The following is a 13,718-nucleotide window of genomic DNA, read 5'->3' as shown; positions in this document are numbered from 1 at the left end:
CGCCACGTGTCCCATAAACCCACCCCACGATTTCCAAACCTTTCTCTCACCACTTTCCCGCCTGCCAACCAATACCATATATACTCTTCTTTCTCGAGGTCAGTTTCAGTTCCATCGTCTCTAAACCTTCTGCAAGAACTATGAATCAGAACATGGCTTTCTTGGGTCTTTTCCACTTTTTCTTGACTTTTTTGTTGGTTGTTGTCACAAATTGTCCGGTTGAAGTTGAAGCTGCTTTTGAATTCCAAGTGGGTGATGATTTGGGGTGGCAGGAACCTGGCTTGAACAACACGGCAATGTATGCTCAGTGGGCTGCCAACAAAAGATTTCATGTTGGAGATTCTCTCTGTGAGTTCTACAATCATTCTGTTTCTTGCTCTTGTACTTATCTTTTCTTAGTGTAACTTGAAGAAATTTGATTAGATATGATCTTTGATTGAGAAATTGTGTCAAGTATGGAAAACATATGCAGTATTTGCCAGGTATAAAAAACAATGTGTTTGTTTTTGGATCAAATGTTACCAAGAAGAAGAAGAAGTATATGAAGAAATAAAGAGAGAAAGAGACTAGTTCTGCAAGAAAACCCCTCAAAATTTTCAAACTGAAACTTTTACTAATTTCTTCCATGCTTTGCACACATTGTGTTGTATAAGTTGAGTAAAGCAGAGTTACTAGTAAGTACTATGGTGGGAGTAGGTGACTTCTTAACGTTTCATTTATTTGAAGCTGTTTACCTTTTGCAACAATTGGTCTCTAATTTGGAAAATTTGCCTCCTTTACTGAATACATTTAGTTTTGTGAACCAGAATGGATCTACACAACCAAAAATGAGTTGTTGTACAAAAAGCTGTATCTTCACAAACAATCAATTGGTCAAGTGCATATTTTGACAGGGAGTCTAAAGTGGTGATGGTGTTTAGTATCTTCACACATTTTCTGTATTTAGTGTTGTTTTGTTTTCATTTTTCTTGACTTGTTTTACAGCTTTCAAGTACAAGAATGATTCAGTTCTTGAGGTGGACAAATGGGACTATTACCACTGCAACACCAGCAATCCCTTCACAGAATTTGATAATGGGAAGAGCATCTTCAAGCTTGATAGGCCTGGTCCCTTCTATTTCATCAGTGGAGTCCCTGATCATTGCAAGAATGGCCAGCGAGTTTTTGTCGAAGTGATGGGTCCACGCCCAGTCTCACAATCTCCTCCATTCATTGCTGCCCCACCTGAACCGTATTTGGCTGACTCTCCTGCACCCTCACCAAGCTTGGGAGTTGGCATTTCAGTAGCACCTTGTTCCCTTGTAATCGCTCTCAGTGGCGCTTTTTTAGCTTTAGTATGCTCCGCACCATAATCTTCTTTTTTGATTCTGGCTGCTAGAATCTATTGTGAATGCACATTGCCTTTGGATTTTCATTCTTGTTAGTTAGTTACATGTATAATGTTGGGTTCTATGTTTGATGATTATGTTTTTGGTCTTACGCTGTTTATGCTTGATGCTTATTTTTCATTCCTTTAGAGATCTGTTTTTATCTTATGACATTGATTTTTCTTTTTGTACAAAAGGAAGGAGGGGTTTAATTTCATAAAGATTTTGCCTTCTGGTGAACATTTAGCACTGAAAAGTAAATCCCAGTTTGGTGGAGGAAATTTTTGTTGTGTTCTCATAGGAGGCCAACTATGTTCTTCACCTTCTATTTGTTATATACTTATATACTTGAGGCATTATATTTCAAATAAAAATATTATTGGGTCACAAATGATAAAATCCTACAGAAATGAAGTATGGCAAAAACATATGCTAAAAGGGACTATACATTAGGCACTGAACTTCTCAGTGATTTCCTCTTCATCACCCTCTCTTGAGTAAACACAATTGCCCCACTCCTTAAAGAAACTGTACGTTCAGTACATATGATATCCTAATTCTTGAACACTGCAAGTGTCTGAGTTCGTGGATAGTGACAAGTTTTCGTCTGCTGTTTCGTTTGCTCTTTTCTTTGCTCTTTTCTCTGCTCTTTTCTTTGCTCTTTTCTCCGCTCTTTTCTCCGCTCTTTCCTCAGCTATTTCCTCTGCTCTTTCATCTGCTCTTTCCTCAGCTATTTCCTCTGCTCTTTCCTTTTCTTGTTCCTCTGAACTTTTGCCTCTTTCTTTCCTCCACTTTAATTTCATCAACCAATGTCTAGTCAATGTGACACCAAGAAATAAGAAAACAGATCCCATACTCCCTGCACAGACAGCTATCAGAGCCTCAAGGGTCCAATATGTTCCTTCAGTATGTGGCATGACCACCCATGTGGCTGCAATGTAAGCTGTGGCCATGAGTGACACCGCCACCCACATGACTTTGTGAGCAACCTTTAGTAGCTTCATCAATGATTTTCGTCAGAAGGGAATGATGCTGACCAAGACAATGACAATGCACATAGATATGAACAATGCGGCTGTGTTGCTTATTGTAAAGACCTTGAAAGCTGTTGTTCTGCCAATTGTGGACTGTCCTTTTAGTGGCCCATCCTGGTAGACGCCGCCAGGAGGGTTTATTCCAGCACTAAAAGTAACTGAGGCAATTAAAATTGCAACTAGTGTGATTGTGTTCCTAGTATTTTGTAGTGCCTCTCTGTGTATCTCATACTGCCTTTTTGCACTGATATCTTTTTGGCCTCTTTGGTTCACAAGCTTAGGATGAGGATTGGCTGGTGGTAAAAAAGTGTTGTCTATCTGATTATTGGAGTTCACAGGCTTGGGATGACCAAAATTGGCAGGTGGTACAAAAGTGTTATCTATCTGATGATTGGAGTTTATATCAACTTTATGACTGGGATTACTATTAGCTTGTACCGTAGTGAAGTCTTCCATTGGTTGGTTAGCGGAGTTCACAAGCTTGGGATGATGAAAATTTTCTGGTGGTACAAAAGTGTTGTCTATTTGATTATCAGAGTTTATCGCAACTTCATGACTGGGATTACCATTTGCTTGTACTGTAGTGAAGTCTTTCAGTGGTTGGTTGTTGACCATACCAATTTCACAATCATATTCACTTTGATGTGACTTGAATTTGTTAGGATTTTCTAATTCTTGTGATGTTTTGCCACCAAAACTCTTCAACATGTCTCTAACTTGCTGGATATCCGAGGTGGCACTTTTCTGGTTCAGGATGGCATGCCGGTTCAGGATGTCATAGGCTGTTTGACGTCTTTGGTTCATAGCATTGATATCCACTGTCATTTTGTTGATGATGTACTCTGCTAACTGAAATTTACACATGGTGAAGGATCATTCGGAGTTGAAGAATCTATGACTGACCACTTATTTGAACTAGGAAACAATATTGCTATGTTTTCCTCACTTCTTAATGATAAAGTTGCTCCTCAAGGGAAGCTATAACAAGTAAATAGAATAGTCCAATTGGAGCTATTTTTTCCTTTTAGTTTTTTTGAGGGAGAAACTTACTTTGAAGCTCTTTGTAGAGACAGCGAGATGTAAGACCGTGTTACCATGTTTGTCTGGTTGGTGGAGGAGCCTGGTGCTGTCGAAATTCTCTGCCAGAGAGATAAAGGCACTTTCTCTCTTGAATCTTACAGCAAGATGAAACACTGTTTCTCCCTCCCCGGTGAGAAGTTCTAAAGATTTGGGAGAGCTCGAAAAAAGTTCCTCAAGGATTTGGACATGACCATTCATTGCTGCCAAGTGCAATGGTGTGTAACCAGAATGATTAAATTCAAGAGCGAGTCTTGGATCAAGCTGTAAGAGCATTCTTGTTATCTCTAAGTGTCCGTTGTCACAAGCCAAATGCAATGGTAAAATCCCCATGCTGTCAGCCTTCCGAGAAAACCTTGGTCTTGCATTCAGAATTTCACTAACAATATCTGCAACAATAGTACTTCAAAATATAAGTTCATGTTCATTAGGACACTCATCAAACAATTTGTAATGCAGAACCTCAGCTTACCAACATGGCCTTCTGATATAGATGCATGAAGAGGACTCAACATAGCATCTTCTTCAAAATCTAGTGCCCATGATTGGTTTGTGAAGAGCTTCACCACATCAGCATGCCCATAACTGCAAGCTATGAAGAAAGCAGTTTGTCTTTCACAGTTAAGCATACAAGCCACCCATGGATTGGTCTCTAACAGTAGCATTACAACGTTGCCTTTCCATTGGCGACAAGCTTCATGTAAGGGAGTTTCTTCCCTACTGTTCCCAAATGAAACCAAGTCGGGAAACAGCTTAATGATTTCGGAGACCAGCTCAACGTGCCCGAACCTTGCAGCAAGGTGCAACACTGAGTTTTTTGATTCACCTGTTGTTTGAATGAGAAATCCTTCATTTTTTTGAACCAAATCCAAGAAAGTCTGTTTGTTATTTTCTTCAATTGACTCAAAAAGCTGTGGATCCATTTCCTCAAACTCTTAAACTTTCTATAAGGGTAAGTTTAGGTGAGGAATGTGTTGCACAACAGGAGGCTAGGTCATATTTATAGTCTAAAATGCTTCAAAATTCTGCTACAGAAAGGAATAACAAGTATTCAAGGATAAAGAAGTCAATGTGCTCTGTCTCTTTGTAGTTGTATCATTGTTATTCTTGATGTCATGCATAGTTGACTAGCTCGTACAATAGTTTATTCAGGCTACAACATCTTATGCATTTTCAAGGAGCTAGCAGAAGTATCAACAATCCTGTGTAATTATGTCAATATGGAGTTGATATTGACTCGTTACTGAAATATGAAATCCTTCCCACTCCATATGGATTGTACACGGACAAATTTCGTGTAAAATAATTTCAACAATTAGTATATCCTTTTAAGTAGACTTTCAAGATTAACACGCACCTAAGAAATTGGTGAGAAAAATCATTCTAAAATTCCAATGCTTCACCCTACCCTACCCTTCTGCACACCATGTGAGAGTAAATTAAGTATGAGAAGTTTTAAAAACTATTTTTTTGTTCTATTAAAGACTTTATTTTATCACTTTTTTTTAGAGTTTTTAAAATTAATCATTAGAGCGCAGTTTGAGCATTATAATTGTTTTAAAAACTTATTAGTGCTCGAACCCCCTTTCAAGCTCTACGCAATGGGATTTAAACATTACTCCAAGAGTTTCGAGTACTACTTGAGGGCGGTTTGAGTTGATGGTTAGAAAATAGGCTGGCTAAATGTTTTTAAAAGGCTCAAATTTGGGGTTAGAAAATACTGTAGTGATAATTGTTGACATTGTATGGATGACCAACTTATGAACAACATTTTTAAATGTATAATTATGTTATGTCGTATCTGATAATGAAACATACTATATAATTAAGAAATGTTCAGATATTACAACCGCGTTTCCCATTACAAAATGCTAGTATCTAGCTGTACACGGTACACGCTTCACACTTTTTATTCTGTGTCAGCTTGACTTGGTTCAGCAGATCAATTTTAGTATTTTACCAAAAAAAGAAATAAAAAATAAATGTGTGATTTTGATTGGTTGGAAAATATGAATTCTTCTTTGGTCGGTTGAAAAAAATGAATTTGAAACGTACAACCCAAGAAAACAGCAACGTTCAAATCACCATTAGTCTCATATTGTGTCAATATTGCATTATAGATGCATAGAGAATGAACCTCTCATATTACCAGCATGGCCTTCTGTAAAATATGAAGAAGACTCAAAACCCGTCTTCTTCAAAATCTAGTACCCATGGTTGTTTTTGGCCTTGGGATGTTTATGTTCGATTTCATTCCTCTAGAGATATGCTTTTACTCAATAACATTTGTTTTCTGTTCATGACAGAAGGCATGGGGGCTAAGTCTAGTAATATTTCAACATGATATGAGTTATGCTGAGTTTTACCTCTTCTCCCTCCTCTGCTTGTTTTTGAGATGTTTTCTCAGCTCTTTCATCTGCACTTTTACCTCTCTCTCTTTCCTCCACTTTAATTTCAACAACCAGTGCCTAGTCAATGTGACACCAAGAAACAAAAAAGCAGATCCCATAGTCCCTGCAGAGACAGATATCACAACCTCATGGGTCCAATTTGTTCCTTCATTGTGTGCATGGCATGATCACCCATGTGGCTGCAATGTAAGCCGTGGCCATGAGTGACACTGCCACCCACATGACTTTGTGAGCAACCACCAGTAGCTTCATCAGTGGTTTTCGCCGGAAGGGAATGATGCTGACTAAGACAATGACAATGCACATAGATATGAACAATGCGGCCGTGTTGCATATTGTAAAGATCTTGAAAGCAGTAGTTCTGACAATGGTTGACTGTCCTTTTAGTGGTCCATCCTGGTAGACACCACCAGGAGGGTTTATGCCAGCAGTAAAAGTAACTGAGGCAATCAATATGGCAACTAGTGTGATTGTGTTCCTGGTATTTTGTAGCGCCTCTCTGTATATCTCATATTGCCTAATTGAACTTATTCCTTTCTGGCGTCTTTGGTTCACAAGCTTGGGCTGAAGCAAATTGGCTTGTACCTTAGTCAAGTCTTAAATTGGTTGGTTGTCGGCCATATCAATTCTGTAATCATTGGTTGGTGCAATATTTTACTCAGGCTGCATGATGCAGAACAAATGGCAGGGTTCATGCAACAACTCGACTGCCAGAAGCCCAAGAAAAGAAATAAGCTTCAGCCCGGCCCAGTGTCAGAAATGGGCCCATGATATACCGATTCGAAGGGAACGACGAGACAAATTCCTTCGTTTAGGGCTTCAAATAAGCAATTTAGTGTTTTTGAATAAGTTTCCTAAATTGCACTTTATTTCCATTTTTTATTTCCGTTTTGAATTTCGAACGTTTAGGGTTCTAAACTTATTTAAACAACCTTTTGGCTGTTTGTAATTTTCAATTTTATTATTTTCAATCAGAAAACCTTGAGATTTCTCTCATTTTTCTGGTGGATTCCAGATTCTTTCTTAGGGATTAACGCTGATTTTCCCTAATATATCTTAATTGCGTGTTACGCTGCGTCACTGCATGTCAACATCTTAAGCTTCTTCAAGGATCAAAGGAATTAACTTTTCAGCATTTGCAGCAGGCATGTTCTTTGTCCTGTGTTATCTCTTACGTACCATGTACTTCATTGAATATGATTGTGACCCAAGAGCCACTCTATCGGATTGTACACATAGAAATTTCCTCTCTTACCATGTAATTTAAATTACTTTCTAGGATTACAATATTATTTCAAGTACACTTTCCAGAAGAGATTGGTGAGAAATGTATTGCTTTCTCAGAAATCTGTCTCAAATTCACCCTACCCTACCTAACCCTTCCACACCATGTAGCTGTACATGCTTCACACTTTTTATTTGAATTTGAGGCCCAGTATTGTGAAGAGAAATATCACTAAACACATAGCTAGTTGGCAAAACCACTAGACCAACAACCAACTTGGTTCGTAGGATTATTTTTACACACAAACAAATTAAAAAAATAAGCAAAATGATTTTGATTGGGTGGAAAATATGATATTTAAGGCAAAACCCAAGGGAACGTACTGGAATTTTTGGAATTCCCTATGATTAGTCTCATGTATAAATATAATATATGGCATTCCTGGAGACAAGCTTTTCAATGGAAGAGAAAATAATATGTACGTATTAAAAAATCAGCTACAGCTACCTGGAAAAGAAAAGGACTGTTAAGGATGAGAAAGTCAAAAGTCTTGGCCGGGCCTAATAGTTCATGACTTCATGCGTCCTTTCTTTATGCCATCGTGTCCTAAGGCTGGAATACCAACATGTAAGATATCAAACCATGAAGTCATTCCCAAGGTTTGGAACAGAAAGTTTCAAAAAGTATTTGGAATTTTGATTAAGGCTTGATGGATTTGAAGTTCGAAAATTGGTAACATTTCTTATATAACTACCCTATTGAAAGCATGATTAAGTTTAAATATGCGGTGTTGGTGATAGATGATGGCGGTGGTGGTGGCAGCGACAGTGTTTTATTCCTCAAACACCAGGCATACATGCATGCAGCCTCTTGGTTACATTTTTCTTCCTCTTGACGTCATAAACTTATCCCAAAGCAACAGCCTCTTGGTTACCTTTTTGGTCTTATGCTGTTTTGTTTGATGCTTACGTTTCAGTCCTCTAGAGATCTGCTTTTATCTAATGACATTTTTTTGCTTTCTAGTACAAACGACAGGGGGTTTAATTTGGTCAAGATTTTGCCTTCTGGTAATCATATGGCACTGCAGAGTAAAACCAAGTTTGGTGGAAGAAACTTTTGTTGTGTTCTCAAGGATTTCAACTATTTTCTTCACCTTTTATTTCTTATATATTTGAGTCTTATTATTTCAAATAAAATCTTATTGGGACACATGCAAATGATTGAAACATACAGAAATGAAATGGAGTCTAGCAAAAGAATATGCTAAAAGGGAATCGAACATTGAATTAGTCACTGATCAGTGAACTTCACATTGATTCTATCTTCATCTTCTCATGAGTGAACACAATTTCTCCTCACCGATCCCCAAAGAAATTGTTCAGTACGCACGATATCCTACTTTTCTAAAACTGCAAGTATCGGAGTTGGTGGATAGTGACAAGGTGTTGCCTTTGGTAACAGAATGATCTGCGTCTCCTTTTAAACCTCTCTCTTTCTTCCACTTTAATTTCATCAACCAGTGTCTAGTCAATGTGACACCAAGAAATAAGAAAACAGATCCCATAGTCCCTGCACAGACAGCTATCAGAGCCTCAAGGGTCCAATTTGTTCCTTCAGTATGTGGCATGACCACCCATGTGGCTGCAATGTAAGCCGTGGCCATGAGTGACACCGCCACCCACATGACTTTGTGAGCAACCACCAGTAGCTTCATCAGTGGTTTTCGCTGGAAGGGAATGATACTCACCAAGACAATGACAATGCACATAGATATGAACAATGCGGCGGTGTTGCTTATTGCAAAGACCTTGAAAGCCGTTGTGCTGCCAACTGTTGACTGCCCTTTTAGTGTTCCATCTTGGTAAACACCACCAGGAGGGTTTATGCCAGCAGTAAAAGTAACTGATGCAATCAAAATGGCAACTAGTGTGATTGTGTTCCGGGTATTTTGCAGTGCCTCTCTGTATATCTCATATTCCCTGATTTGACTTATTTCTTTTTGGCCTCTTTGGTTCACAACCTCATGTTGATGCAAATTGGCTGGGGAGCTCATTCTTGTTCTCGAAGAATCCGGTCTAGAAAGCCAATCTATCGAATAATTATCAGAGTTTATCACAACTTGATGACTGGGATTACCATTTGCTTGAACTGTAGTGAAGTCTTCCAGTGGTTGGTTGTTTCTAGCCATATGGCCCATACCAATTTCCGAATCATATTCACTTCCAGGAGTTCCAGGACAAGGATAACATTCAAAAAGCCTTTCAAACTCTTGTTCAAGTGTAACTCTGGGACTTTCTGATGCTGTAGTCTCCGAATATATCTCATCAGTCTCCGGAATGAGAGACACCATGTCAGTGCTTGTCTTGCCTCCAAAGTTCTTCAACAGGTTTCTAATATGATGGGTTTCCATCGTGCTTCTTCGCTGGTCTAGGATGTCAACGGCTGTTTGACCTCTATGGTTCCTACCATTGATATCCACTCTCGTGTTTTCGATGATGTATTCTGCAAACTAAAATTTTGACATAGTGAGATAATACAGAGTTGAACAAGCTAAGACATTGTTAGACGAATACTCGACCCCAAAACTAAAACTATTAGAGAATAAATCAACAATGTATATCAAGTGTAGAGTAAAATAGGCAACTCACTCTCATGTTCCCTGTAGAGACAGCAAGATGTAAGATCGTGTTACCATGTTTGTCAGGCTGGTTGAGGAGACTGGTGCTGGTGGAAATTCGTGCCAGCAGAGTGGTAAACACACGGTCTCTGTTGAATCTGACAGCAACATGAAACACCGTTTCTCCCTCTCCTGTAAGAAGTTCTATAGATTTTGGAGAGCATGACAAAAGTTCCTCAAGGATTCGGATTTGACCATCCATTGCCGCCAAGTGTAATGGTGTGTAATGGTTACGATTAAATTCAAGAGCAAAGTTTGGATCAATCATTAAGAGTGTTCTTGTTATCTCAAAGTGACCTTTGCAGCAAGCCAAATGCAATGGTAAAACCCCATCGCTGTCAGCCTTCCAAGCAAACCTTGGGCGTGCTTTCAGAATTGTCTTAACAATATCTGCAACATTAATTAGTTCAAATATGAGTTCATGTTATGACACTTATTCTTAAACTATTAGAGAATGAATCAACCTCTTCAACTTACCATCATGGCCTTCTGATATAGACACATGAAGAGGACTCAGAACCCCATGTTCTTCAAAATCTAGTACCCATGGTTGGTCTGCAATGTACTTCACCACATCAACATGCCCAAAACTGCAAGCTATGAAGAAAGCACTTTGTTTTTTACAGTTGAGCATACAAGCCACCCAGGGATTGGCCTCTAACAGCAGCATTACAACATTGGCATTCCCTTGGCGACAAGCTTCATGTAGTGGAGTTTCTCCCCTAATGTTCCCAACTACAACCAAGTGAGGACACAGCATAATGATTTCAGAGACCAGCTCAACGTCTCCGAACCTTGCAGCAAGGTGTAACACTGAGTTTATTGATACATCAGTTTTTTGAATGAGAAATCCTTCATTGTTTTGAACCAAATCGATGAAAGTCTGTTTGTCATTTCCTGCAATTGCCTCAACAAGCCTTGGATCCATTTCTTCAAGAAATTTTTAGTTAGAATATGTGTCTCAGGACCAATTGTGCACATAAGTCATGGATAAGAGCAAATTTATACATATTTGAATCCTTTAAAAAGCTGATACAGAAGGAAGACTTCTAGTCCTCAAGGATGATAAAGTCAAGGTCTTCGGTCTACTTAATTTGTTTTATAGTTCAATACCAACAAAGTAAAACATCAAGTCACTTCCCTGGTCAACACGGACCACTTTCCGGTAAAGTACTTTATAGAATTAGGATGTTTCAAGAAACACCAAAGAAATTGCTGAGAATTTTATGTACTGCTTTCTCACAAATGATCCCCACCCCACCACTTTACATACACCAATGCTGTGTACCGGATTTATTGACACATAAGAAGGTGTACGTGATTAATAATGTGATCAATAAACGTGGTACAAATGGTTTTAGGAAAATCCCACTGTATAGAGCCACCGTCGAGTATAGTGTAGCAGTTGAGTGAAAGAGGCTTATAGGGGTCACCACTCCCCGTCCTACAATCAACTCGAACACTCTATGGATAGTAACGTAAACAGGTAGTTTCCAATTTACCCCAAGCTAAAAGTAGCCCTCGCGAATCCGTTAACCGGCCATAGAGTAACCAGTGCCGTCTTGTCTGCAATCTGGGGTTCCGTGAGTTGATCGCCAACGCGATTAAACGTCCGGAACTAATAAGCACCATGCAGGTTCACTGGTCACTTATGCAATTTGAACTTGAAGAAAAAGCTGAAAGAGAGTGAGACTCCCTCGAAAGGAGTCGAACGGTATACTTCAATCTTTAATGGACACTGGGGACAGGGGGCGCAGGGGGTACTCCCTCGCAAGCCCTGTTCCTTCCAGAAAGAATGTTGCTAACTGTAAGGAACACTAAGAAAAAACTCTTTGTAAAATCCTAAGGGAGAGAGAGTGATCCCGGGGGGAGCACGAACGGCATAAAGAAGGTCTCTTACTAGAAAGACTAAAATAAATAGCCACTGGATTGTCATTTGAGTTGTCTCTCGAGTTGGAGTGAGGGAATGGACTCATAGAGCTCTCCCGTACGCCCAAAAAGCGCTAGGGAGAGCGTATACGAGGGAGTGACCGAATGACTCAATGTGTATTGCCCTCATATTCATAAGGGCTTCGCTTCCTTCAGAAAACCTTGAATGCAATGTCAAAACCATTGGTTGTTTACCCGGCTCGCCATTCCGATAAGGAATGGAATAAGAGCCGACCTTACTATAATAAATGTAGTTCATAGATGTTACTCTAAGTAGTTAACCTAAGGAATAACCCTAAAGGGCTGCTAAAGACTATAGGCCGAAGGCCCCTTCTTAAAAGCACTCAAATAGGGAGATACCTTAGGCTCCTTAAACTAACGTTTTGAGCCCTTCTATTATCCCCTGAGGACTCTCTTAAGGAGAAGCTAACGATATCTTATAAGGCTTCTGTAGCCTCCAGCTGAGCCATCTAGCATCCGTTTGATAACGAGGGTTGTCTGCCTCTTCTGGTTCACCTCCGGTGGGAGCCAGCAGAATTTGAATTTTTTTCTATTATCCGCGTTCCACTGACTCCCTGGGAAAATCCCACCGTATGGAGCCACCGTCGAGTATAGTGTAGCAGTTGAGTGAAAGAGGCTTATAGGGGTCACCACTCCCCGTCCTACAATCAACTCGAACACTCTATGGATAGTAACGTAAACAAGTAGTTTCCAATTTACCCCAAGCTAAAAGTAGCCCTCGCGAATCCGTTAACCAGCCATAGAGTAACCAGTGCCGTCTTGTCTGCAATCTGGGGTTCCGTGAGTTGATCGCCAACGCGATTAAACGTCCGGAACTAATAAGCATCATGCAGGTTCACTGGTCACTTATGCAATTTGAACTTGAAGAAAAAGCTGAAAGAGAGTGAGACTCCCTCGAAAGGAGTCGAACGGTATACTTCAATCTTTAATGGACACTGGGGACAGGGGGGCGCAGGGGGTACTCCTCCGCAAGCCCTGTTCCTTCCAGAAAGAATGTTTCTAACTGTAAGGAACACTAAGAAAAAACTCTTTGTAAAATCCTAAGGGAGAGAGAGTGATCCCGGGGGGAGCACGAACGGCATAAAGAAGGTCTTTATTCTTCAAACACCGTGCATACATGCATGCGGCCTCGTGTCACCTTTTTCTTCCTCTTGTCAACATAAACTTATTCTGAAAGGCTCAATGGTTTCATGGCCATTAATTTTGTCCTCTTCATTAATTACGTACGATTGTTGTGTGGGGGAAAAACCTTCCATTCTTTCACTACTTTGCTTTGCATTCTCATTTAATTTCTGAATCTCCAGCTTCAGTGTGTTGTTTTAAGCTTCCACATCAGCTAACTCATTTTCAGCAGTTTGCAACAAATCACTGAAGACAGCTACATGAAGATGCGCATCTTCACACTCCTTTTTCATTCATCTCTCAATCTCTTTTGCAAGAGATTGGTTTTCATACCGTTCCTTCCTCAAGAGTTCAATGTTCTTTTTCAACTTTTTTTCTAGGCCTGAACCACTCGAATTAGAGTACGTTCTCAGGATCGTGTAGGGTGTCCACAAGATCCCGAGTTTTGCTGGTATTGAAATCAGCAGTGGAGTGCTTGCGAGCCATGCCAACCTTCGGAATCTCTTCAGTACTGTCTTCATAGATCATTTTTTCAATTTTAGTTATCTGTGGTTGATGAAATTCAACCTGTTTAGCCACCTGCATTTACAGAATGTCATTGTCCAATCAGCACACAATATCATCATGATTAGTACTACAACAAAATCACAGGAAATTACTAAGACATTAATGCATCGCAGGTACATTAAATCATTATTAACATACACTAATCCAACATCCTAAATCAACTAAATAATAGTATTTCAATTACTCAGCTCTATCCTCTCAATATACACATATATTCTGCAGCCTTACATGCAGCTCTTGCAAGTCCCATTTAAGGAATTTGGGTGTCTAATTCTGCTCACTGGTTGC

General features: G+C 39.6%; 2 protein-coding genes and 1 pseudogene across 2 annotated transcripts; 1 reads left to right on the top strand and 2 right to left on the bottom strand.

Annotated features, from left to right (window-relative positions):
- The first annotated feature begins 152 nt into the window (after positions 1-152).
- On the top strand, positions 153-1,352 carry LOC147287285 (early nodulin-like protein 7). Its single transcript, XM_086242598.1, has 2 exons — positions 153-348; positions 985-1,352. Exons 1-2 carry the CDS (start codon positions 153-155, stop codon positions 1,350-1,352), a joined length of 564 nt encoding a protein of 187 aa, XP_086098724.1.
- Positions 1,353-1,903: 551 nt separating this feature from the next.
- Positions 1,904-4,401, bottom strand: LOC147287284 (uncharacterized; annotated as a pseudogene).
- Positions 4,402-8,233: 3,832 nt separating this feature from the next.
- Positions 8,234-10,750, bottom strand: LOC147287283 (uncharacterized). Its single transcript, XM_086241761.1, has 3 exons — positions 10,269-10,750; positions 9,763-10,181; positions 8,234-9,623 (listed from the first exon to the last, which is right to left on the bottom strand). The coding sequence occupies exons 1-3, from the start codon at positions 10,717-10,719 to the stop codon at positions 8,493-8,495; spliced, it is 2,001 nt and encodes a 666-aa protein (XP_086097887.1). The 5' UTR covers positions 10,720-10,750; the 3' UTR covers positions 8,234-8,492.
- Between the last annotated feature and the right edge of the window lie 2,968 nt (positions 10,751-13,718).

Source organism: Dryas octopetala, chromosome 4 (assembly GCF_963921425.1).
Source record: "Dryas octopetala chromosome 4, drDryOcto1.1, whole genome shotgun sequence".
Taxonomy (NCBI): domain Eukaryota; kingdom Viridiplantae; phylum Streptophyta; class Magnoliopsida; order Rosales; family Rosaceae; genus Dryas; species Dryas octopetala.
The sequence above is the reverse complement of the archived record's forward strand: the minus strand, read 5'-3'. Positions and strand labels throughout refer to the sequence as shown.

Coding starts and splice junctions, on each gene's coding strand:
- LOC147287285 (XM_086242598.1), top strand. CDS start 153: ATGGCTTTCTTGGGTCTTTTCCACTTTTTCTTGACTTTTTTGTTGGTT. Junction 349..984: donor TCATGTTGGAGATTCTCTCT/GTGAGTTCTACA, acceptor CTTGTTTTACAG/CTTTCAAGTACAAGAATGAT.
- LOC147287283 (XM_086241761.1), bottom strand. CDS start 10,719: ATGGATCCAAGGCTTGTTGAGGCAATTGCAGGAAATGACAAACAGACT. Junction 10,182..10,268: donor TATATCAGAAGGCCATGATG/GTAAGTTGAAGA, acceptor TTAATGTTGCAG/ATATTGTTAAGACAATTCTG. Junction 9,624..9,762: donor TCTCTACAGGGAACATGAGA/GTGAGTTGCCTA, acceptor TCAAAATTTTAG/TTTGCAGAATACATCATCGA.